Source organism: Homarus americanus, unplaced genomic scaffold, assembly GCF_018991925.1.
Source record: "Homarus americanus isolate GMGI-L3 unplaced genomic scaffold, GMGI_Hamer_2.0 scaffold39675, whole genome shotgun sequence".
Classification (NCBI taxonomy): domain Eukaryota; kingdom Metazoa; phylum Arthropoda; class Malacostraca; order Decapoda; family Nephropidae; genus Homarus; species Homarus americanus.
Genome location: NW_024736071.1, coordinates 12977565 through 13004359, shown reverse-complemented (window position 1 = coordinate 13004359; position 26795 = coordinate 12977565). Strand labels below are relative to the sequence as shown.

The 26795-nt window shown below is 43.7% G+C and overlaps 1 protein-coding gene across 6 annotated transcripts in view; it reads right to left on the bottom strand.

Annotated features, from left to right (window-relative positions):
* Positions 1-9029, bottom strand: part of LOC121871795 — a 127320-nt gene extending 118291 nt beyond the window's left edge. The window contains exon 1 of one of the 6 annotated variants that reach the window (XM_042374285.1): positions 8913-9029. In XM_042374285.1, the coding sequence (XP_042230219.1) occupies positions 8913-8924 (12 nt within the window). In that variant the 5' untranslated portion in view covers positions 8925-9029. The other 5 variants (XM_042374284.1, XM_042374282.1, XM_042374283.1 and 2 more) reach the window with 5 other exon arrangements.
* Between the last annotated feature and the right edge of the window lie 17766 nt (positions 9030-26795).

Below are 26795 nucleotides of genomic sequence, written 5' to 3'. Positions count from 1 at the left end.
ATTTGAAATTCCACCATGTCGGCGAATAGTTAGAACAATATAAGTAGCTGTCAGAGCAGTTAACCTGTCGTCTACATACATTTTGCTCAGATCAGGTATCCACTCAGCCATGATGTTACCTGACAACTGCAATTACACAAATTACAAAACTTATGATTATGTATTGTAATGACATAATTCTATACAAAATCATTACAGGTTTCCTTTTCCTCGAATATAAAAACGTTCCATTTCTCTTGTTTTAAACTAATCTGTCCTCTTTTTATATTTTGTGCAAACATTTAGATTTCAGATCAATCTTAAAATAATAACACAGGGAAACACCTGACGAGAATGATGGCCTCCACTGTTTTAATATTCATCCCATATTAAACATCGTCATACACTATTCACTTACAAAGCTTTACAATATTCTCCATGATTTTACAAATCATTGCTGATGTTATACCTTATACGGTCGATGAAGATCTCCTTTTACAGGGAAGTGACGTAATATCCGCTGCCAATATTCTCTTAAGTAACAATATTTACGGTAGAGTCCTATCATGAAGTCTATTATAGGGAAAATTTCGTATCTTCATATCAATGATGGATCGGTTTTTGAATGTGTAGTCAACATAATAGTGTCTGGGGCCATGTTGTTATCATGTTTACGTGACGCTTCACTTACCATAGCTTGAGGTTATGTACTGCATACCTGAGATATACAGGTAAATGGACACACACACGCACGCACACGCACGCACACCCGCACGCACACCCACACACACACACACACACGCACGCACGCACTAAAGTACTGGCCTCCACCCATCCCACACACACACGCTTCAAGATACTATGCTCCACCACACACACACACACACACACACCTTGCTCACTCATCTACACATACTTGGCATAGAGCCTAATGAGAGATGACCTTTGAAGATGACCCAGCCTACACAAATGCCGCTGGAGTCAGTGCGTGTCCGACGTCAAGGTGCTCAAAATTCAGTTCAATGTACGCATGGGAGATCAAAGTGCATCGAGTGTGGATAATGTGCTCAAGTGGGAAGTTGCGTCAAGTGTGGTTAGTGCGCACAACTGTGGTATTAAGTTGCGTCGTGTGGTTAATGCGCACATACGGGGTGTCAAGTTGCGTCGAGAAATTAATGAGCAGGTGAGGCATTTAGCTTCGCCGAGTGTGGTTAATGTGCACATGAGGGGTGTTAAGTTGGGTGTTAGGTTGCAGCAAGTGTGGCTATTGCGCATATGTGGGGAGTCAAGGTGCATTAATTGTGGTTAGTTTACGCACATAGAGGTCAATGTACATTTAATAGAGTTAATGGTCCGTATGCGAGGTTCAAGAGGCGCCGAGCATGGTTAGTGTGCGCATGTGGGGAACATGGTGCGCCAATTATGATTAATGTGCGCATGTGGGGAACAAGATGCGCCGAGTATAGTTAGTGTGCGCATGTGCGAAACATAGTGCACCAATTATGGTTAGTGTGCGCATGTGGGGGTCATGGTGCGCCAATTATGGTTAATGTGCGCATGTGGGGAACAAGATGCACCGAATATACTTAGTGTGCGCATGTGAGAAACATAGTGCACCAATTATGATTAATGTGCGCATGTGGGAAACATGGTGCGCCAATTATGATTAATGTGCGCATGTGGGGAACAAGATGCGCTGAGTATGGTTAGTGTGCGCATATGGGGGTAATGGTGCGCCGAGTATGGTTAGTGTGTGCATGTGGGGGTCATGGTGCGCCGGGTATGGTTAGTGTGCGCATGTGGGGGTAATGGTGCGCCGAGTATGGTTAGTGTGTGCATGTGGGGGTCATGGTGCGCCGAGCGTTTGTCATGCGCATCGTGAGGTTAAGGTGGGCTGAATCTTGTTAATGTGCGCAGGTGGTGAGTCAAGGTGCGCACGATGTGGTAGTAGTGTGTACGTGGTTGGTCAAATTATTTTAAGTTTCGCTAATGACCATATGTGGGGGACAGGAAGACGAGTGGTTAAAGTACGCACTGTGTGGTTAAAGTGCGCATAAGAAGTTAAAGGTGCGCAGTGTGGTTAGAGTTCGTATAAGAAGTTAAAGGTGTGCAGTGTGATTAGTGTGTGCATGAGAAGTTGAGGGTGCGCCGCATATGGTTAATGTATGCATGAGTGATTCAAGGCGCACAGTGTGTGCGCATGTAGGATTCAAAGTGCGCTGAGTGTAGTTCCTGTGCGCACAAGGTTGAGGATGCGCTGACTGCGCTCATAGTGCGTATGATAAGTTCAAGGTGTGCAGTGTGGTTAGTGTGCGCATTTTAGTAAGTGTATAATTTAGTCGACTTCGATAGTGCGCTTGCGTCCAAGGGTGCTTCAGGGGACACACACACAAGATCAGGTTAGTTTAGTACCATGCTCTTTCATTTTCAGTTTATATCTTGAATACCTACAGTATATAATTGTCCCTTTACACCAGACTACAAAGAATTTTCGAGAAAAATTATATAGAAAAATTATGGTCAGCACTCAATTATCTCTATTTTAGCTTAATTTTATATATACAATAGAACTTGCATAATTAATGCATCATCATCATCTATATATGTCTTTCAATCTTTATGTGTGTACAGTACCTTTATATGACCTTCTTTATTTACACTCGTATTTTTATCTATCTACAGTTCTATCTCTGTGTTTTTGTCTGAGTGTGTATGTGTGTGTGTGTGTGTGTGTGTGTGTGTGTGTGTGTGTGTGTGTGTGTGTGTGTGCCCCTCAGTAACCCACTTTCCTCTGCATCACAATTCTCAAAAAGGAAGAAGGCTGACCAAGAAGGGGTTACAGTAACCCGCACTTAAAGAAATATACATCCATAGTTCAGGTCGGGGAAGGAGGGTACTGGGCTGATCAACTTTAGCTTAAATATATGCTTGATGTACTGTAGGTAACGTTTTAAATTGTGACTTTTGCAAACTACAATAATTTTGTTTTTTTGTAAATAGTTTTAGTGTGGCTAATTAATTAACCTTTTAATTTGTCTCGCTGTTTCTGCTTATATCAACACGCATGTATATTTCGGAGGTAAAGTGGAATGGAGGTGCCCCGGATGTGAACCAGTGACCCTTAGGCCAAGAAGCGAGCGCTGTATCATAAAAAGAAAGAATTAAGTAATATATATATATATATATATATATATATATATATATATATATATATATATATATATAATTTATTTATTTATTTATCTTTTTACCCCAGAACACCCTGTAAACACCCCGAGGGATTTGACAGTACCAGTTTGCAAAGAAAACTGAAATGACAACATTTTCACACACTTGACAAATATCACCAATTCTCGTCACTAAAAAAAAAAAATTAAATACAGGACTAGTGAACACAAAAGAAGGTTGGATTTGTTTTAGATAGAAGCAGTTCAACATTATCAATAACTCATAAATTTGTTAATGTCGCGTTTATAATTTCCCCTGACGATATTATCCTTATATAGGACGTGGTATGAGCCAGGCTGGTACAGTGACACCCTCAGGTAGTTTAACTCATCCACAATCACGCCAATGTGTCTTAATGATAACAATTAAAGGTAATTTTTTTTTTGCAATTTGTTGGAACGGTACAAAAAAGTTAGTAATGGTAATAGTAGTAATGGTGTGTGCTTGGGGGGGGGGGTATGGAAGTTGGTTTAATAGTGGTATGTGAACAGTTTGGTGATGCTGCGGATAGTAGTAGTAGTAGAACGAGTAGTAGTAATAGTAGTAGTATTAGTAGAAGTAGTAGTAGTATAGTAGTAGCAGTATTATTAGTAGAAGCAGTAGTAGTAGTAGTAGTAGTAGAAGCAGTAGTAGTAGTAGTAGTAGTAGAAGCAGTAGTAGTAGTAGCAGCAACAGCGGTGCCACTACTAGTCATTATTAAAATATATAACAGAACTCCTTCACGAGGAGCCACAAATACAACATAAACAGTAATATCTTAGAAACAAAAGCAGTCCTATTTGATGTGACAACAGCAAATATATGTACACCCAACAGAATTAACAGCAGCAACCGTAGTAGTAGTAGTAACGATAAATATGAAAATACACACCTTAAAAGAAAAGAATACTCACTTAAACAATAGAAATTATATATATATATATATATATATATATATATATATATATATATATATATATATATATATATATATATATATATATATATATATATGATTTTTTTACGTATACAAGTCTCTCCTGCTAAAGTACTGGTGGCCGGATAGGTGATGCCTTCCTGATTCTTAATATCCGGCAGCCTTGGCAGAACACTATCCACTAAAGGCCCTCAATACAAACAATTTATTTACTACTAAGTGCACTAGGGATAGGAAACTCAATCCTCTACTCTGGTTGGGAATAAAACCAAGGACTATTTGCTTGCGAGGCGAACGCACGAACTCCTGACTAAATATTTATATAAAAAAAAATGCAAACAATTGTTGACAGAAGTAAACATGACAAAAACACACACGCTCATTATCAAACACAGACACAAACATCACACACATACCATACAAATGTAAACACGTGCCAGAATTAATACACACATACATAATTATACACTAACACATCACAAGTATATTGTAGTGTGCGGGGTAGTGGGTTTGGCATAAGGCAGTGCATGTGTGTGTGTGTGTGTGTGTGTGTGTGTGTGTGTGTGTGTGTGTGTAGTACGTGCTGTATGGAGCAGTGTTTATTGTGTGATATGGTGAAGTATATATTGTGTAATATGGTGAAGTGTATATTGTGTGATATGGTGAAGTGTATTATTGTGTATAGTGTGGCATGTTTGGTATGGTGGAGTGTGGTATGGTTTGATAAGTCGGTATGATGTGATGTGTGGTAATATGATAGGTTGTGATGTGTGGTGGTGTGGTACGATGTGATATGTGGTGATATAGGATAATATATATATATATATATATATATATATATATATATATATATATATATATATATATATATATATATATATATATATATATATATATATATATATATATATATATATATATATATATATATTACAGTGCACCGTGGCATTTACTCGGCACTAGTCTCTGTATGGTGCAACATAGTATAACATTATGCATTGTGGTGAAATTACACCATAATGCAATACAGTGATATACAGTGAAACCGGGTAAAGTGTTGTGGGACATTATTACTTGGTGTGATACAGTATTACTTGGTATGGTACAGTATAGCTTATTGTGGTACAGTATAGCTTGGTGTGGCACAGTGTAGCTTGGTGTGGTACAGTATAGCTTGGTGTGGTACAGTATAGCTTGGTGTGATACAGTATTACTTGGTGTGGTACAGTATAGCTTGGTGTGGCACAGTGTAGCTTGGTGTGGTACAGCAGAGCTTGGTGTGGTACAGCAGAGCTGGTGTGCACAGCATAATGGTGTGGTACAGCATAGCTTGTGTGGGCAACAGCAGCTTGGTGTGGCACAGCAGAGCTTGGTGTGGCACAGCCTGGTGGCACAGCATAGCCTGGTGCGGTGCCAGCAGAGCCTGGCGTGGCAACAGCATAGCCTGGTGTGGCACAGCATAGCTTGGTGTGGCACAGCAGAGCCTGGTGTGGCAACAGAGCTCTGGTGTAAGCATACTAGCTCTTGGTGTGGCACAGCATAGCCTAACGTAACAGCATACTTGGGGCATAACATAGCCTGCGTGGCACAGCATAGCTTGGTGTATACTGGCATAGCTCTTGGTGTATACCAACAGCATAGCTCTTGGTGTGGCATTAACATAGCCTGGTGTGGCATTGCATATTTAACGTGGCACAGCATAGTTGGGTATAATATAGCTTGGTGTGGTACAGACAGCTTGGTGTGGCACAGCATGGGTGTGGCATAACATAGTTTGTGGGTACAGCATAATGGTGTGTGGTACAGAAGCTTTGAGTGTTATAATATAGCTTGGTGTGTACAGTATAGCTGGTGTGGTACAGTATAGGTTGGTGGTGTATAGTTTGGTGTGGTACAGTATAGCTTGGTGTGGTACAGTATAGCTTTGAGTGTTATAATATAGCTTGGTGTGGTACAGTATAGCTTGGTGTGGTACAGTATAGGTTGGTGTGGTGTAATATAGCTTAGTGTGGAACAGTATAGCTTGGTGTGGTACAGTATAGCTTGGAGTGTTATAATATAGCTTGGTGTGGTACACTATAAATTGGTGCGATACAGTATAGATAGGTGTAGTACATTATAGCTTGGTGTGATATAATATAGTTTAGTGTGGCACAGTATAACTTGGTGTGGTACAATATAGCTTGGTGTGGTATAATATAGCTTGGTGTGGTATAATATAGCTTGGTGTGGTATAATATAGCTTGGTGTGGTATAATATAGCTTGGTGTGGTACAGTATAGCTTGGTGTGGTACAGTATAGCTTGGTGTGGTATAATATAGCTTGGTGTGGTATAATATAGTTTGGTGTGGTATAGTATAGCTTGGTGTCGTACAGTATAGCTTGGTGTGGTACAGTATAGCGTGGTTCGGTACAGTATAGCCTGGTGTGGTACAGTATAGCCTGGTGTGGTACAGTATAGCCTGGTGTGGTACAGTATAGCTTGGTGTAGTACCATGAAAATGGGTGATGCAAGTGAAGTGTAGTGATGTATTGCCTTTTACTGTAATATTTCTGTGCGTTGTGGTATGATGCAATGTGGTACTGTGTGATGTACTAGTTGAGTATGATGATGTGTGGTGAATATGGTGTTTTGTCGTGTGGTGTGATGACAACATCCCCACAAACAATATACCGTTACCCTATACATACTCTGCAAGAACATATCAGATTATCTACAAGCAACAGCCTAAGCTAGACAGACACTACTGCATATTACATGCCGGGAAGAAATAATAAAACACACTCACAAGAACACACTGTGGAACAATGCAACAGGACGGTGCTATTAACAAATAACATAATGAGAACGAAGAAATGCACTGCAGTGTGAAAGGTGATTATAACGTTGAGTTGCGCATGCGTCGGAGGGCTGGTGGCTGACCGTGCCGGGTACACACGGCAGCCCAGCTAGATAAGATATTTATACCGACTCAAAATTCAGTTTCTAAAATCCACTTGCCTGTACAATACTAAATTTCAGGGAGGTTACGTAAACTAGTAATGTGAGAAATTACGCTATGATGCATTACCGATAAGTAGTAGTGATCTAAGTTAGCAAAAACAGGAGCTGAATGGTGAAAAATGTTAGACGTAGGGATGGAGGGGGACTAGCTACTTGCCTTAGTGAGGGCAATGTCCAACCTTAGAGAAATGAAGCAATGGGCATGGGTCAACCTTAGTATGAGATGGTGATGGAAACCAACTCCAACCCTAAAGAGAGAATAAGTCGAAAAGCCTTACAACTCTATAATGATGAGCACGACTCGAGCCTTATTTTAAGTTAACGCTAGAGAGCCTTAGAGTAGGATGAGGTGAGACGGGTCGTGCTGGAGTGTGATGGTGTGTGATGGGCCCTGCTCCTCCCCCACACCAGCTCGCCCGAGCCGGGGCAGCGAGGGGCCGGGCGACAGAACACAGATTTGTACTAACGTGAGCTGGCATTTGGTCTCGAGTTGGGCTCCTGAGCTGCTGTAGTTCATTGAGCAAAGGAATGATCAGAGAGCTGTAAATATCATCCAGCAAGTTCGTAGGGTCTGTGTCAGCCTCTGCCATGTCATACATTGGAAATGAAGATGACATACACGTTCATATTAATTTTGCCGACCTAATTCCAATTATATTTTAGTGTTCATAGGATTGTAGGCCTTTTAATGAGGTACTTTTTATTCTGAAAGGGAATTAAAATAAAATTGTTTTAATTAAATTTGGTCAGTTCAGCGCCAGTCTAGGACGCGCCACTGGATTCCAATTTTCAGATTTTGTAACTCTGGTTTGCACTTAATGAACATCAAGGCCTACATTCGTATTCACAGAATTTTCATTTTTTTTACCAATTTCATAGAAGTGAATTCATTACAAGGTGGCTACACGACCCTATCGAATATTGCGAAAAAATCAAAAGAAATGTCACCATTTGTGTAATAACAACTGGTGGCACACTTTTCCGGCACCGAAAGCAACAATTTCGGGGGTTCTCACGCAGCGGGGCGCTTCAAGTTGTGTCAATCCGGGTGCCTGGGCTCAAATTGGGTCACTCGGTCGCTAACACACTGCATTCAATTGGCTGTTTCCATTTATGGATTTTCAGCATTTCTCATCACGATATACAAACTTAAATGTTTCTTTGATCAATTATACAATGAATATTTACTTTTTTCTATTGAATACCTGTCTTTTACCTGACAGTGTACTCTGCCGCTTTCCTCCGACTCAAGCAGAGGGCTCTTCATCACTCGCGCCTTCACTTGTGGTTCATATAGACACTGGGGTTTCCTTTATAGCACACACAGCCCGCCAACCTTCAGCCTTCACGGTAAGAATGTTGGGCTGGCAGTTTTGAGGTGTACCGTGGCCGATGTTGTGGGAGGAGGGACGCCGCAACCCGCCACCCACCACTGGTCCTTACTATCACATCACCGCCACCATCATCTACTACCACCACCACAACACAGCACTTCACATCATGAAAGGCCCAGTAGATAATGCGAGAGTAGACGGTGCAGCAGGAGCAATAGCAGCAGCAGCAGCAGCAGCAGCAGGAACAGGAGCACAGCAGCAGTAGCAGCAGCAGCAGCGGTGGTGGTGGTGGTGAAGCATCCAGCGCTCTCTCTCGCTCTCTCGCTCTCCCTCACCCCCGCCTCGGTGTCCTCATCTTGGAGGCGACTGCATCTCGACACTAGTACACCAAAACGCGGGCCGATACACCTCTAATGTGTGGTCACTTTAACGCCTGGGGAAGCCACTCACCTCTGCAGACATTAGGGCATGACTAGGTGGGGCAGGTTAGACAGCAATGAAGGAATATCCCCGGCGAGCCTCAGCACCGCATGGCCCCCCTCTGCCCCCGTCCGCCATAACTGGTCGCCGATCAATAAGAACTCGGGCCGCGGTGAGTGTGGGTCCTGCCTACACCCAGCCAGCCGTCCTGCCTCCCTCCCGCACGCACGCCTCTTCCTCCTCCTCCTCCTCCTACTCCTCCTCCACCTCCTCCTCCTTATGATCATCCTCTTCCTCATACTTCTGATATGTAAAATCTACCCTCTAAAACCATTCTCACTCGTGTTTCAAATGGCCAATTTTTGCAATTAGCTCTCGTCGAAACCAGGTGTCGGGGTCTTCACTCGATACCAGTCTTTACTGGAGAGCTGAAAAAATAATATACCGATACGTCTGTTGAACTGTTCATCAGTGTTTTAGCAAGTGCTTCACCTCACAACAGCTAAACAACATGCACGCCCGTCTACCACAACACGCATGCCTACTCCAACATGCTCGTCTACCACAACACCCCCGTCTACCACAACACGCATGCCTGCTCCAACACGCCCGCTACCACAACACCCCTGTCTACCACAACACCCCCGTCTACCACAACACGCATGCCTGCTCCAACACGCCTGCTACCACAACACGCATGCCTACTCCGACACACCGTCTACCACCGTCTACCACAACACACATGCCTACCCGACACACGTCTACCACAACACCCCCGTCTACCACAACACGCATACCTCTCACGCCGTCTACCACAACACTGTCTACACCATGCTACCCAACACACCGTCTACCACAATACGCCCGTCTACCACAACACGCATGCCTACTCCAACACGCCCTCGTCTAACACAACACACGCATGCCAACCCCAACACGCCCGAGTCTACTCCTGCACGCCCGAGTCTACACCCAACACGCCCAGTCTACCCAACACGCCTGGTCTACCCCACGCCTAGAACCTAACACCCCAGTCTACCCCCAACACGCCCGTCTACCCCAACACGCCGAGTCTACCCCAACACGCCCGAGTCTACCTCAACACGCCGTCTACCACAAGACCAACACGCCGTCTACCACAGACGCCCGTCTACCCCCACACGCCCGTCTACCTCAACACGCCCGCGTCTACCCCAACACGCCCGTCTCTACCCAACACGCTCTGTCTACCTCTCCTAACGCCGTCTACTTACCCCAACACGCCCGTCTACCCAACACGCCTGTCTACCCCAACACGCCCGCTACCACCCCAATCGCCCGTCTACCCCAACACGCCCCCACCCCAACACGCCCCCACCCCAACACGCCCGTCTACCCCAACACGTGCCGTCTACCCCACACGCGCTCCGTCTACCCCAACACGCCCGTTCTACCCCAACACGCCCGTCTACCCCAACACGCCCGTCTACCCCAACACGCCCGTCTACCCCAACACGCCCGTCTACCACAACACGCTCGTCTACCTCAACACACCCGTCTACCCCAACACGCCTGTCTATATCTACCAACACAACTGTTCTCTCATCCACCAAAATGTTCTTCAGTCGTCTGTTTATGGAGTTATAATTATTTCTAGTGTTATTGTTCTTTTTATGATATTATTCTTTCTCATAATGTTGTTCTTCCTCCTGATATTGATCCGCCTCCTGATGTTCTTCATCCTGATGTTCTTCTTCCTCCTAACGTTGTTTTTCCTCTTCTTGTTGCTCTTCCTTTTGATGTTATTATTCCTCCTGACGTTGTTCTTTCTCTGATGTTGTTCTTCCCACTGGTGTTGTTCTTAGTGGTGGTGTTATTGTTCTTAGTGGTGGTGTTATAGTTCTTAGTGGTGGTGTTATTGTTCTTAGTGGTGGTGTTATAGTTCTTAGTGGTGGTGTTATTGTTCTTAGTGGTGGTGTTATAGTTCTTAGTGGTGGTGTTATTGTTCTTAGTGGTGGTGTTATAGTTCTTAGTGGTGGTGTTATTGTTCTTAGTGGTGGTGTTATAGTTCTTAGTGGTGGTGTTATTGTTCTTAGTGGTGGTGGTTGTGGTGTTGTTCTTGGTGGTGGTGGTGTTGTGGTGTGGTGTTGTTTTGTTGTTCTTAGTGATGGTGGTGATGTGGTGGTGTTTTGGTGGTGATGGTGGTGTTGTTCTTAGTGGTGGTGGTGGTGTTATTCTTAGTGTTGGTGGTGTTGTTCTTAGTGTTGGTGGTGTTGTTCTTAATGGTGGTGGTGTTGTTCTTAGTGTTGGTGGTGTTCTTAGTGGTGGTGTTGTTGTTAGTGGTGGTGGTGTTGTTGTTCTTATTGGTGGTGGTGTTGTTCTTAGTGGTGGTGTTGTTCTTTGGTGGTGGTGTTATTGTTCTTAGTGGTGGTGTTATGTTCTTATTGGTGGTGGTGGTGTGTGTTCTTAGTGGTGGTGTTGTTCTTATTGGTGGTGGTGTTGTTCTTAGTGGTGGTGGTGTTGTTCTTCCTGTTGTTCATTGGTGGTGGTGTTGTTCTTATTGGTGGTGGTGTTGTTCTTAGTGGTGGTGTTCTTAGGTGGTGGTGTGGTGGTGGTGTTGTTCTGGTGGTGTTGTTCTTAGTGGTGGTGGTGTTGTTCTTATTGGTGTTTGTTTTGGTGGTGGTGGTGTTGTTCTTAGTGGTGGTGTGTTGTTCTATTGGTGGTGGTGTTGTTCTTAGTGGTGGTGTGTTGTTCTTATTGATGGTGGTGTTGTTCTTATTGGTGGTGTTGTTCTTATTGGTGGTGGTGTTGTTCTTGTGGTGTTCTTAGTGATGGTGTTGTTCTTATGGTGGTGTGTTGGTGTTGTTCTTAGTGGTGGTGGTGTTGTTCTTATTGGTGGTGGTGTTGTTCTTATTGGTGGTGTTGTTCTTAGTGGTGGTGTTGTTCTTAGTGGTGGTGTGTTGTTCTTAGTGTTGGTGGTGGTTGTTCTTAGTGTGGTGGTGTTGTTCCGTTTTAGTGGTGGTGGTGTTGTTCTTGTGGTGGTGGTGTTGTTCTTAGTGGTGGTGTTGTTCTTAGTGATGGTGGTGTTCTTAGTGATGCAGTGTTGTTCTTATTGGTGGTGGTGTTGTTCTTAGTGGTGGTGGTGTTGTTCTTAGTGGTGGTGGTGTTGTTCTTAGTGGTGGTGCTGTTGTTCATATTGGTGGTGGTGTTGTTCTTAGTGGTGATGTTGTTGTTGTTAGTAGTGGTGGCGTTGTTCTTGGTGGTGGTGTTGTTCTTAGTGGTGGTGGTGTTGTTCTGGTGTTGTTCTTATTGGTGGTGGTGTTGTTCTTAGTGGTGGTGGTGTTGTTCTTAGTGGTGGTGTTGTGTGGTGGTCTGGTGTTGTGGTGGTGGTGTTGTTCTTAGTGGTGGTGGTGTTGTTCTTATTGGTGGTGGTGTTGTTCTTATTGTGGTGGTGGTGGTTGTTCTTATGGTGGTGTTGTTCTTAGTTGTTCTTAGTGGTGGTGGTGTTGTTCTTAGGTGGTGGTGTTGTTCTTAGTGATGGTGGTGTTGTGTGGTGTTGTTCTTAGTGGTTGTGTTCATTGGTGGTGGTTGTTCTTAGTGGTGGTGTTGTTCTTAGTGGTGGTGCTGTTGTTCATATTGGGTGTGTTGTTCTTAGTGGTGATGTTGTTGTTGTTAGTAGTGTTGTTCTTAGTGGTGGTGTTGTTCTTAGTTGTGGTGGTGGTGTTGTTCTTAGTTGGTGGTGTTGTTCTTAGTGGTGTTGTTTCTTGTGGTGGTGTTGTTCTTGGTAGTGTTGTAATGGTGGTGTTGTTCTTAGTGGTGGTCGTTGTTCTTAGTGGTGGTGGTGTTGTTCTTATTGTTCTTAGTGGTGGTGGTGTTGTTCTTAGTGGTGGTGGTGTTGTTCTTAGTGGTGGTGGTGTTCTTAGTGTTGGTGGTGTTGATGGTGGTGTTGTTCTAGTGGTTGTTAGTGGTGGTGGTGTTCTGGTGATGTTGTTGTTGTTGTTAGTGGTGGTGGTGTTTTTGTTGTGGTGTGGTGTTGTTCTTATATTGGTGGTGGTGTTGTTCTTAGTGGTGGTGGTGTTGTTGTTGGTGGTGGTGTTGTTGTTGGTGGTGGTGGTGTTGTTCTTAGTGTTGGTGGTGTTGTTCTTATTGGTGGTGGTGTTATTCTTAGTGGTGGTGGTGTTCTTAGTGTTGGTGCTGCTGTTCATATTGGTGGTGGGTGTTGTTCTTAGTGGGGTGGTGTTGTTGTTCTTGTGGTGTGCTGTTGTTCATATTGGTGGTGTTGTTGTTCTGGTGTTGTTGTTCTTTGTGGTGGTGGTGTTTGTTCTTATTGGTGGTGGTGTTGTTCTTAGTGGTGGTGGTGTTCTTAGTGGTGGTTGTGTTCATATTGGTGGTGTTGTTGGTGGTGTTGTGTTGTTCTGGTAGTGGTGGTGTGGTGTTGTTCTTGATGGTGGTGTTGTTCTTAGTGGTGGTGGTGTTGTTCTTGTTGTGGTGTGGTGTTTCTTAGTGGTGGTGGTGTTGTTCTTAGTGGGTGGTGGTGGTGGTGTTGTTCGATTGATGATTGATTGGATGTTTGGTGGTGATTGTTGGTGGTGGTGTTGTTCTTAGTGGTGGTGGTGTTCTTGGTGTTGGTGCTGCTGTTCATATTGGTGGTGTTGTGTTGTGGTGGTTGTTGTTCCTTAGGTGGTGGTGTTGTTCTTGGTGGGGGTGGTGTTGTGCTCTTGGTTGTGGTGTGGTGTTGTTGGTGGTGGTGGTGTTGTTCTTAGATGGTGGTGGTGTTGTTGTTCTGTTCAGTGGTGGTGGTGTTTTTGGCGGTGATGGTGTTGTTGTTTCTTAGTGGTGGTGTTGTTGTTCTTAGCGGTGGTGGTGTTGTTGTTAGTGGTGGTGGTGTTTATTTGGTGGTGGTGGTGGTGTTGTTATTAGTGGTGGTGGTGTTGTTATTAGTGGTGGTGTTGTTTTCTTACTGGTGATGGTGTTTCTTCTTACTGGTGGTGGTGGTGTTAATTCTTTAGTGGTGGTGGGTGTTGTTATTGGTGGTGGTGTTGTGGTGTTGTTGTTATTGGTGGTGGTGTTGTTGTTCTTACTGGTGATGGTGTTTCTTCTTACTGGTGGTGGTGGTGTTGTTCTTAGTGGTGGTGGTGTTGTTCTTAGTGGTGTTGTTGTTGTCGGTGGTGGTGTTGTTGTTAGTGGTTGTGGTGTTTTTCTTAGTGGTGGTGGTGGTGGTGGTGTTGTTTTCTGTGATGGTGGTGTTCTCAGTGGTGGTGTTTTTGTTAGTGGTGGTGGTGTTGTTCTCAGTGGTGATGGTGTTGTTCGCAATGGTTCTGCTGTTGTGGTTCTCAGTGGTGATGCTGTTCTTGGTGGTGGAGTTGTTCGTAGTTGTGGTGGTGGTGGTGGTGTTTTTAGTGATGATGGTGGTGGTGTTGTTTCTAGTGGTGGGTGTTGATTTTCTGAGTGGTGGTGGTGTTGTTCTTCCTGCTGGTGTTGTTCTTCCTGCTGGTGTTGTTCTTCCTGCTGGTGGTGTTGTTCTTCGTGTTGGTTTTGTTCTTTGAGCTGGTGTTGTTCGTACTGCTGGTGTTGTTCTTCCTGTTGGTGTTGTTTTTCTTTCTGTTGTTGTTCTTCCTGGTGGTGTTCTTCTTGCTGGTGTTGTTTTTCCTGCTGGTGTTGTTCTTCCTGCTGGTGGTGTTGTTCTTCCTGATGGTGTTTTTCTTTCTGGTGTTCTTCCTGCTGGTGGTGTTGGTTTTCCTCCTGGTGTTCTTCATGGTGTCCTTACTGCTGATGTTGTTCTTCCTGCTGGTATTGTTTTACTTTATAGTCTGCTTCTTCCACCTGGTGTTCCTCCTGCTGGTGTTCTTACTGCTGGTTATGTTCTTGCGTGTGGTTTTGTTCTTTTTCCTGGTGTTCTTACTGCTAGTTATGTTCTTCCTCCTGGTGTTCATGCGTCTGGTTTTGTTGTTCTTCCTGGTGTTCTTACTGTTGGTGTTGTTATTCCTCCTGGTATTCTTACTGCTAGTGTTCTTAGTTGTGTGTGTGTGTGTGTGTGTGTGTGTGTGTGTGTGTGTGTGTGTGTGTGTGTGTGTGTGTGTGTGTGTGTGACCATTCTTCATTTTGTCAACTGCCTTCTCCACCCAATCCGTTTCAACCCTTGGGCCAGATAATACTACACTTTCTGCCATCGACTTGCAGCTTTCCCAACGGTATTCAAGTAAATGAAGGTAATGAACAATATTATGGATCTTTGGTACTCCGACAATGCCGTGTTCTGAAGTATAAGACATTGATATTTGCTAGCATACACATGTCTCCCCGTCACTTCTTTTCATAACACTGAAGACTAGACATACCTGTGAGTATCAGTGTACACCAACATGAACAGTAGTGAAGAAGTAGACGAGAAGCAGAAGAAACTCCTTAATATCAGCATTTTCGTGGTCTCAATCTTGAACTTGTAAAACATCAGAATGTCAGAAATTCAAAATTTCTCAAATTGTTGACAATAGTGTCTACATTCTCAAAATATAAAGGTAATTCATTCAAATTTCTGTTTCTGATCTTTATAGAATACAGAATAAGAATCAAATGGGTGTATTTCTGTTGTAGGGTCAATTGCAAGTTGCCTTTGATAATTTTTTTTCAGTTAAGACACGGAAGCACTACTAGCTAAGATATGTCTTAGTTTTGCTTGACTTTTGAAACACTGAAATTCGATTGGGACCTAATTTTAAATACACAAATTAGTTTAGTGTCACATCGTGCAAGTGTCACTTTTACTCTGTGTGTGTGTGTGTGTGTGTGTGTGTGTGTGTGTGTGTGTGTCTGTGTCTGTGTGTGTGTCTGTGTGTGTGTGTGTGTGACTGTACCTGATCAACACATAACAAATATAGTTAAATCTTTTGGAATAATGACCAACCTCAGCAAGTCATTCTTTTCATCAAGTTCAGAGTCTAGAACTGTCATACAGATTGTCCCTCCCACCCCAAAATGGACACTTACGAACATGATTATGGAATAACTTCATCAGTTTTTATTTACATAGAAAATAAATAATTAATCAAGGAGTTAATACACACATAAAGAGGCAAGAGTATATATGACCTTATATACAACAAGAGTCTAACCAGTTTCTGTTGAATTGCAGACGACTTAATCCATATGTTAATGAAGGAATTTTATTTTTGTTCTTGTTCCTCCAGAAAAATTATGCATATGCTCATTTCATCAAAGTCTAAAACGGAACTCTGCTTTTACTTATACAGTAATTTAAATATTAACAAAAAGTCTCTGAACACTCAAAAATATAATATATTTTGATATCTTATCTAGAATAATTTTTCGTATTAAATTTCATTAATATGTAATACAAAACGAAGGACTTACCGAGTTTAAAATCTACACATCAAAAACATCGACAAACACTACACGTCACCACTCAGCGACTTACTGATGTCACGTCGGAACAAATAATGAGAATACAGCAGAGAATTTGTGTATTATTAACCACGTCAAGTATCACACCTGTCCTTCACAGCACCATTTTATTACATGTCTTCCCAAACATCAACACTTGAACCTCAGCACCACACGACTTCTTACAACCACTTGATCACCACCATGTTCCCTTACCTGCCCTTCACAACGCAAGAGCTCTGAAATACTCCTCACCTGACTCCTACACCTTCTAGCACTAGTAGAAGCGAATGCTGAGAAATCTATTCATAAACTGAATTAAAATATTTCAGTGTATCTTCCTGGAACTAATATTTTGAATTCTAATCTTATATAAAAACCTCCTTAATACTCCAGACTATAACGCCAGATAGTCACACAATGGAGGCAAACGACGTAATGGAAAAAGTCACCACAAGATGATAATTGTAAGGGGTGACAAACAATGATTCCCTCCCTCCCTCCCTCCCCTCCACAGATGAAACTGATAAAGGAAAAAAAAGAGGTACGCTTACACATTATCCAACCGTACCAAATTGAGTGAAATCAATTAAAAACTGGCTGATGGGTTGATTTAAAGAAATATGAACACACACGCACACACACACACACACACAGGACCATCTCGGCGCAAAATGGATCAAAATATAAACAATTTGCTTTGTGAAAGAAGACAAACATGATAAATAAGAAGGAAAACCGTCATGGTGAATGTTTTTATTGATTGGTTTATTCATTTTTTGTCAAGAGAGAATAAGAGAACAAGTCAGAGAGTAACAAGTATTCTCTATTGTTTACTTTTACCTTTAATGGGCATCACATCATCCCATCATTACCATCGAGGACAAACGACCGAGTTGGCAACACTGAGTGCGCGATGATGTATTGTTAACGCTGTGTGTCGCCCTCATAAAATCAATAAATAATTAAATAAATCGCACGTAATTCTAAACAAAAAACTTTAATGTTTCATCACTATTTTAAAATTTTTACCCGGCTTTTATGAGACGGTAAAAATGGGCGACCCAGCCAATCAGTGGTACTAATGTTGCGTTTGACTTTAAAGCTCAGCAACGAGGATAATGAGACTTAATCTTTATTCTCCACCGTGAACCTTCTCACCTTAAGGCTGGCATGGGAGAGGTGTTGTTGTTGTATGGGCACGACTTGATATCAACTACACCTTTATTCCTAAGAACAAATAAATTAATACCTCTAATGTCAATACGGTGATGGTATAGTTGTTCTTTCACTTCAAATTGTTACTTTTTTTTTTAACTTGTACATAAATCTAGAATAAGCTTGTATCGGTACTGCCTCGAGTCATCGGGCCTAAGGTAGCGCTAAGCTTTCAATCGCATTCTCCTTCACCTGAAAGATATTCCTAACCTAACCTAACTTACTATTGGCACTCAGGTCTTATTTCCCGAAACAAAATTAATTACATTAAGACTTACGTATCTAGCACACCTGCATGATCTTGTTACAACATGGAAGCTACTATACATTTAACTGCTGTACATTTGTTTAACTGCTGTACGTTTGTTTAACTATACTGTACATTTGTTTAACTATACTGTACATTTGTTTTACTGCTGTACATTTAACTAATGTACATGTGTTTAACTATACTGTACATCTGTGTAACTGCTGTACATTTGTTTAACTATACTGTACATTTGTATACCTGCTGTACACTCACTGCTAAATGTCCTGTCGCCACTCCTGCTGTCCCACGAACCCCAAGATTTAGACTCGTGAACCCGAAGCATCTGAGTCTAGACTGTTTCAGATTCACGAGACTGATTCGCTAGGTTCGTGAGGCAGTAGAAGAAAGACTCTTAATCGTGAATGTATGTATGTTTTATATCCGCATCTGTAATTGTTCTGATATTTCTGAGTCGTTGTGTCGGTACTCTTTGTAATATTTCTGAGTACATCTCCTGTTGTGTGTGTTTGTGTTGGCACCTTCGTCCTTGTGTTCTGTAAATATGGCAACTGTGTGTGCCTTGTATGTATGGCCACTGTCTGAGTCTTGTATGGATAACAATTGTCTGAGTCTTGTATGGATAACAACTATCTAAGTCTCGTATGGATATCAACTGTCTGAGTTTTGTATGGATATCAACTGTCTGAGTCTTGTATGGATAACAACTATCTGAGTCTTGTATGAATGGCAACTGTCTGTGTCTTGTATGGCTGGCAACTGTCTGTGTCTTATATATATATGGCAATTGTCTATGCCTTCTATGTATGGTACTTGCCCTTGTGACTTGTGAATGACACCAAATCTTGTGTCCTGTAAATAAGACAGCATGTGTTAGTGCCCTGTATAAATGGCACCCGTCATTGTGGCGTCCAGTTATGGCACCAATCATTGTGGCGTCCAGTTATGGCACCAATCATTGTGGCGTCCAGTTATGGCACCATGCCTTGTGGCTTCCAGTTATGACACCATTCCTTGTATCACGGAAATATGTCCCTATTCCTTGTGTTATCTACATATGACACAATTCCTTCTGTCATCTAAAGATAACCATATTCTTACTCTTATCGACTGTAAATGACACTTACTGTAAATAGGACACTCCCTCGATGTGTCACCTGAATATAGCTAATTTCCTCCCGTCATTCTAATTCACACGAATAAATATTTATTCTTACGTAATCGACATACTTTTCTTACGATACAAACGAGAGAATGAACAATTCGCATTAACCTCTGGGGTAAGGGTGGGGTGGGGTGGGGTTAAGGGTGGCAGGGTGGAGTGACATCGTATGGAGTGTGGCAGTGGAGGTGGATGGGGGTGGCAGTAAAGGTGGCAACATGGGTGTGAGGTGGCAAGGTGGTGTAATAATGGCGGATGGGTGGGTAGGGTGAGAGTGAGGGAGTGGTGTTGATATGATAGAGGTGGTGTAGTGGAGGCGGGTGGTCGAATGGTTGGGTGGGTGGTAGTGATGGTGACGTGTGATGGGGTGGTGTAGTGGAGGCGGGTGGTCGAATGGTTGGGTGGGTGGGTGGTAGTGATGGTGACGTGTGATGGGGTGGTGACGTGTGACGGGGTGGTGTAGTGGAGGCGGGTGGGCGAGAGTTTGGGGCGAGTGGAGCGAATGGGTGGGTGGTAGTTGTGGTGACCTGTGATGGAGCGGTGTAGTGTAGGCGGGTGGAAGAGTGGGGGGCGAATGGGGGTGAGTGGTAGCTGTGGTGACCTGTGAGGGGGTGTAGTGGGGGCGGGTGAGTAGGGTGGCCCAGTGGGGGGGTGGGTGGTAGTAATGGCGACCTGTGAGGGGGTGGTGTAGTGGGGCGGTGAGTGGGGTGGCCCAGTGGGGCGGGTGGGTGGGTGGTAGTAATGGTGAGCTGTGAGAGGGTGGTGTAGTGGGGGCGGGTCGTTCAACACAACTAACGACACAAGATAAGCTCAAATTAACAGGAAGATTAATGGTATGATATTTCCTTTTTTTTCACAACTTTCTTTGGGATTTTTGGCGGTGGCTGGAGGTCATGTGAGTAAAGCCAGTGTAAATAAATGGCTTTTGTTTTCCCCTAAAGAGCCACTTTAGACGATATAACACACCAGAAAAAAAAGACCCAGAATGAGTCATTATTTACTGTGTACTGGAAGACATGGCGTGTTTTCCCAGTTGAAGGACCGACCAGTCCAGGTGAGGCTATTCGTACTTGAGCCCAACCTAACCTAACCTAGCCTAGCCTAACCTAACCTAACTTAACTTAACCTAACGCTACCCATCCCCAACTTTACCTTACCTACTGTAGCCGAGCCTAACTCAACCTAACCCTAGCTTCCTCAACTTCTCGAAACCTATCTCATCCCTCCCCAACCTAACCTAACCCTATCTTTTCCAATTTAACCTAACCTCTGTCAACTGTCCCCTAACATTTGCCTTTACGTTCTCTGTATTCATATTTGTATCTGCCCTTTGTATGTGGTGGTTTATTGTTGTTTCTGAATCATAGGAATAAAATGGATCAACAAGGAAGAGTATAATCCACTGGTAGGCCTGGGTAAGTAAGGGAGTCCTCGCTGAGTCAGAGTGCTAGAGGCAGCGATTTTCAGCTGTGTATACGGTCAGGTAGGGGCGACCGCCTCCCTCAGGGGGTGACCGAGCGCCCGTAAGTGTGCCGCGTCAGGCTGAGGTAAGTGTGGCGAGGGACGTATAACATGAGGAAAATTTAGTATGAGGTTAAGTGTGAGGAAGTGTGAGGTAAGAGTGGTGTGTATTGGTGAGGTATGGAGGGTTGACTGAGAGAAGAGTGAGGAAGGTTGTCTCAATGAAGGAAGAATGAGGGAGGTTGTATCTTGGCGAGAGAAGAATGAGGGAGGTTGTATCTTGGCGAGAGAAGAATGAGGGAGGTTGTATCTTGGCGAGAGAAGAATGAGGGAGGTTGTATCTCAATGAGGGAAGAGTAAGGGTTGGGGCTGCATCTTGGTGAGAGAGAGGGGAGAGCGGGGGGGGAGGGTGCTTGTGTCTCATTAAGGCAGGTAGGAGGACACACGTCACCTTTGGTGGGAGGAGGTGGAGGAGGCGGGGGTCGGTGTGCGATTTTTTCACCTGTCACAGTAAAACAGGGGACAAAATTCACCTTCCCTCCCTCCCTCCCTCTATCTCTGTCTCTCTTTTTTTTAGAGGGATGAAGACAAGAGCTATCCCCAAAAGTACAGAATCACCCAAAGACTTCCAATAAAAAGCAACTTCTCGATGATTAACCAGGAAAGAACAACACCTGGCTTCTGTACCATATATCGTGACAGCTACTACCACTATACACACAGGCGATTAATAACAGGTAGAGGCCTTGGGAGCAGCAAGTTATACAGGTGACGACACATGCATTATACAGTAACACCTGATAATACAACCTAGATTTACTACAATGACAATAACAAAAACACAACCTTGATTCAACACAATAAAAATCACACAAGAACACAACCCTGATTTTTTACAATAACAATCATAAAGGAACACGACCTTGATTTACTACATTAACAATCACAAAATACACAACCTTGAATTGTGATACTAAGGAGCCACTTGAGAGGAGAACTTTTATATTAATTATATAAACTTTCATTAAAATAAAATAATAATAAAAAAAGATTGTTTTAGGCCAACAACAGTCGTCACTTCTTCATTAAATCAGGAACAGTTATTTTGGGGAGATACTCTGACTTAGATATAAAACAATAAAACATAGGTTAGGTTACATTAGGTTAGGTTACGTTAAGTTAGGTTACGTTAAGTTAGGTTACGTTAAGTTCGTGTGCATGTCCGGGCACAGTCAATCAAGAGAGAATAAGTCACCCCGTCCGCCGAAGGGTCATGTAAAATGATCCCTTTTGTCTGCCACACTTACTGTCTGCTGAGGAACCGGAAGTGACCGTAGGAGCACCTGGTTTTGTTTACGTATCTGGGGGAAGGAGTGGGGGAGGGAAGTTGAAGACGACCTGTCAAACTTATCTATCTGACCATTCAAAAATTTATCGCGGAAAAAACGAAGTTAACTGCATTTTTGGGGTTGGGGAGGAGGGTTTGGGTGGTGGGGGGAATAAAGTAAAACAGAAAATACAGAAGCACTACAAATGAATATGAAAATTTATCTTAAATATTTATATTATTATTGAAGAAAATCTGCAAGATATTGGGCACGGCCGTCAGTCAAGATCACGGTGTACCTCTGACGTCACGTGCGATACCGAGAGAAGACGCACCGGAAAACACCGCCGAAAACACTTCAACATTCACCAACAAGACAGTACAGTTTGGTGCGACTTTTTCCTTCAGATGAGTGTGTGTGTGTGTGTGTGTGTGTGTGTATGTGTGTGACGTAACCTCTGCCACGTCTCTCCATTTCAGAGTACAGCAACATCACCATTAACCTCTTCAGTTCGATAACTGAGTTCCTTGAGGACGATGAAGTAGATCTGTAAGATATATTAACCCCTTGAGTTAAATTACTAGAGTATAATGAACTGTACCCAAGGGGTTAAATCATTGTACCCAAGAGGTAAAAAATATTTTATTGGACTATTACATTGTACTCAAAGAAATAAGTCATCGTACTCTAGAATTAATATGAAATCTTGTTTTCTGAGGAACTAACAATTTTCACGGCACCGTAAAGTAATCATATCGAGAAAAAATCTTTCCCGAGATCGTGTTATTCAACATTTATTCACATTTTACATACAAATATTAATGTTTGCTTTGTTTATGTCAATTGGAATCTGTATAGATTGGAAATTTATTTTGTATAATCCATAAAATGTGTAACTTGGGATTTTATGTAAGTCCTTAAATTTATAACTAGGGATTTCATGTAATCCCTAAAATGGACAAGAAATTCTTGAATACTTTAGATATTATATGAAATTCCTGAGCATTTATGGGATACGGTAGACTCCCTGGTTTCACAGATTCTCTATAACATATACAGGCGCATGAAAAGTCTATTAAAATAATGTCCCTCCCCAAATTAGGAAAATACCCAGTGTGATCTATCTTGAGTAATTTTATGCACAGTAATAAGAGCAACGAGTCTTTTTTTATGCAAAATATTCCGGAAAGCTTCTTTATCGTTGACGTTATGCCTCGTCTCATGTCTGACAAATGTGTTTCTTTTTGTTTGTTTTAACATATAGGGTCATTCAAAAAGACTGCACAAATTTCAAATAGTTATATATTGAAACGTTGTTTTTCGACGGCCCTGTATTTCGATGCTTCAACAGCCAGCAGGCCCTTTTAGTACTGTCAACAAATTCGTATTCCACACGCCAGACAACAACTTTTGAAAATAAAGTAATACTGTACAATCTTCTAATATTGACGTTTGTTTACGTGCGATCCGCTCAGGTTGGCAAATCTCGAGGAGTTAGAGTTACCAACCAACCCGTGACCACCTCTGCTGCTGTTACACTACCCGAGCTTGATGATTACTGTTCATGAATACCAAAGGATGGGTTCAGCTCTCCTTAACTCTAAGTTTCAGGTTAGGGGAAGTGATCGTATTATTAACTGGAGTGTTTAAAAATGGCTGACAATAACATGACGAATAAAAACAAAACAATATAACAGAATAAAAACACCACAACAGTGGGTCAGCAAAGCGCGCGCGCTCGCTCACGCACGCACGCACGTACGCACGCGCACACACACCCACACACACACCTAAGTATGAGGCTAAAGCAGAATCATAAGAGAACTGCGGACGTACTGAAGACTGAGCAAGGAGGAGAACGGACTGAGACTGGGAACCTCGCCAACTGGGATATGGGAGAGGAAAGGGGCAAGCGAACCCAGTGTTTGTCCCACAAGGCCACATCTCCAGCAGGCAGGTGTTGAGGAAGTAGTTAGTGTACAGTAATTTACTAAACGGAAGTAAACCATGCCAGAGTAGAGGTAGTTGTAGCTAACATCCGTGCCAGCAGTGTCAGGGAGCCAAGCTGTGATACACTAATACAGTATTCACATTAAGAAATTTATTCATAATTACCTGTATAGTACAAGTACACAAGGTATAAACAACAGGTGCGACAATTCCCATAGTGTCAAAGAGCATCATAAAAAATGGTGCCTTTGTTTCGATACAGTTACATTGTTGAACTGATAATTGCTACATGTAAACACACAAGCGTGACAATAAAATTAGCCTAACTTGTGACCATCTGAGACACACAGTAGCAGGACGTAGAAGTACCTGGAATGCTGTAAATGGATTAGTCTTTTCTGCAGAGGCATAAACCAGAAGAAGAGAGCCAGACACAGGGGCCAGGCGGAGTCCGGCGGGCTGTAAGGAGGTGATGGCGCCATGCCAACACGGATATATTATACCCCTAGGTGAGAGTCCACACCGTGTAGCAGGATAGCAACACAACACACGGTGTAGGAGGGTAGCAACACAACACACGGTGTAGTAGGGTAACAACACAACACACGGTGTAGTAGGGTAGCAACACAACACACGGTGTAGTAGGGTAGCAACACAACACACGGTGTAGTAGGGTAGCAACACAACACACGGTGTAGTAGGGTAGCAACAACACAACACACACACGGTGTAGTAGGGTAGCAACACAACACACGGTACACACGGTGTAGTAGGTAACAACACAACACACGGTGTAGGAGGGTAGCAACACAACACGGTAGTAGGGTAGCACACACAACACACACAGTAGGTAGTAGCAACACAACACACGGTGTAGACACAACACACAGTGTAGTAGACAGTAGCACAACACACGTGTAGGGGGTAGCAACACACACACAGTGTAGTAGGGTAGCAACACAACACACACAACACACACACAACACACGGTGTAGGAGGGTAGCAACACAACACACGTGTAGGAGGTAGCACAACACACGGTGTAGGAGGTAGCAACACAACACACGGTGTAGGGGAGGGTAGCAACACAACACACGGAGGGTAGCAACACAACACATGTAGGAGGTACACAACACACACACAACACACACAACACACGGTGTAGTAGGGTACAACACACAGTGTACACGGTGAAGGAGGTTAATGTGGGGCCCTTTAGCCTTTGAGTGGGGACCTGTAGCCTTAGTGTGGGGGGCCATGTGGTCTTAGTGTGTGGGGCCATGTAGTTAGTGTGGGGCCGTGTGGCCTTGGTATGGAGGGCCCTGTAGCCTTAGTGTGGGGGCCATGTAGCTTTAGCGTGGGGGCATGTAGTCTTAGTGTGTGAGGACCCTGTGGCCTTAATGTGGGGCCTTGGCCTTAGTGTGGGCACCTGTGGCCTGTGGGGTCCCTGTAACCTTAGTGTGGGGGTGCAGCTTTAATGTGGGGGCCTGTAACTTTAGTGTGGGGTCCTGTAGCCTGAGTGTGGGGTCCCTGTAACCTTAGTGTGGGGGCCCTGTGGCCTTAGTGTATGGGACCATATAGCCTTGGTGTGTGAGGCTGTGTAGCCTTAGCGTGGGGGGTACGCTATGGGCTAGAGGGCTGGGTCGTAACAGCATTTTTCCCAGTATTTACGTCTTAATAGGTACGGCTGCCGGAAAAATGTATGAGAGCCCCAAACTAGAGGATGAAGATGCCTGTACTCTCTCTCTCTCTCTCTCTCTCTCTCTCTCTCTCTCTCTCTCTGCCTGCCTGCCTGCCTGCCTGCCTGTCTTTGTGTGGTGTGTGTTCTTCCCTCCCTACTTACCGAGACAAAATCCTCTTTCTCCTATCACTCTGTCCTCCCACCCTCTCTAATTAACTAGGAAACGCAATAATGACAATAAGTAACGATGGCTATATCCAAGCTGCATTATATGTGCCATTTTGGTTTCACACACACACACACACACACACACACACACACACACACACACACACACACACACACACACACACACACACACACACACTGCACTACACTGTTATCAACAAGGCCATTGCACTAGGGATGCCCACCAACCTGGTCCCATGGCTCACTGATTTCTTGAGTGAACGTCGTCAGGTACCAGCGTTCTGTCTCCACATTCGAACACCTCATCTGCGGTGTTCCTCAGGGACCAAGATGGGATCATTGTGCTTCCTGTTCCTGATCAATGATGCTCTATCGGACACTCCTCACAGGTGGAAGTACGTGGATGACTGCACTGTGGGTGTTACAGCGGACAACACCTTACCGGAGTACTCATCGCTACAAGGCACCCTGGACAGGTTACAGGCATGGACTACTGAGAATAAGGTCACCATCAACCACACCAGAACCGTAGTCATGCACATCAAAACCGCCACCACTCCAGTGCAAGCTCCAGCAGTCACAGTGGGTGCCCATCCTCTCCAGTTAGTGCAGTCTGCCAAACTCCTGGGTGTTACCATAGACCACAAACTGGACTGGAAGGCCCATGTAAACAACACAATCAAGGCAGCCTCGTACCGACTCTACATGCTACGACGACTTAGGTCACTTGGGGCACCCACGCCAGAGCTGAGGACTATCTACATCGCCTTTATTCTCCCCAAACTAACGTATGCATCACCAGCCTGGTCTTCTTCTCTCAACTCTCTAAACGTCAACTAGAGAAGGTACAGAAAAGGGCCTGCAGAATCATGCTCGGCGCAGACTACTCCGGCTACAACAACGATCTATACACCCTGGAAATGTCATCCTTCAGTGACCTCCACCACCAAGCACTAGCAAGGTTTGGCAGTGGAATTACTGCACCATCCTCGTCTTCGCCACCTCCTGCCACCGGCAGTCCCCCGCCCACCTCGTGCAGTCCGTCACAACAACAAAATTCAGCCCATTAGAGCCTGCACTGATAGATATAAGAATAGCTCCATCCCATCTATTGTTAAAATAATAAACAACTCCTGATTTATGTACTATACAGCCCTGTAAAGTATTGACACCTACTCATGTGGAGCTTCTCCATTCGTTAGGCGACTGTAAAGTAGCTGCTTTGGCAGTCTACTGTCGTCCATGCGGGTAACATGGCCAGTCCAACATAGTTGCT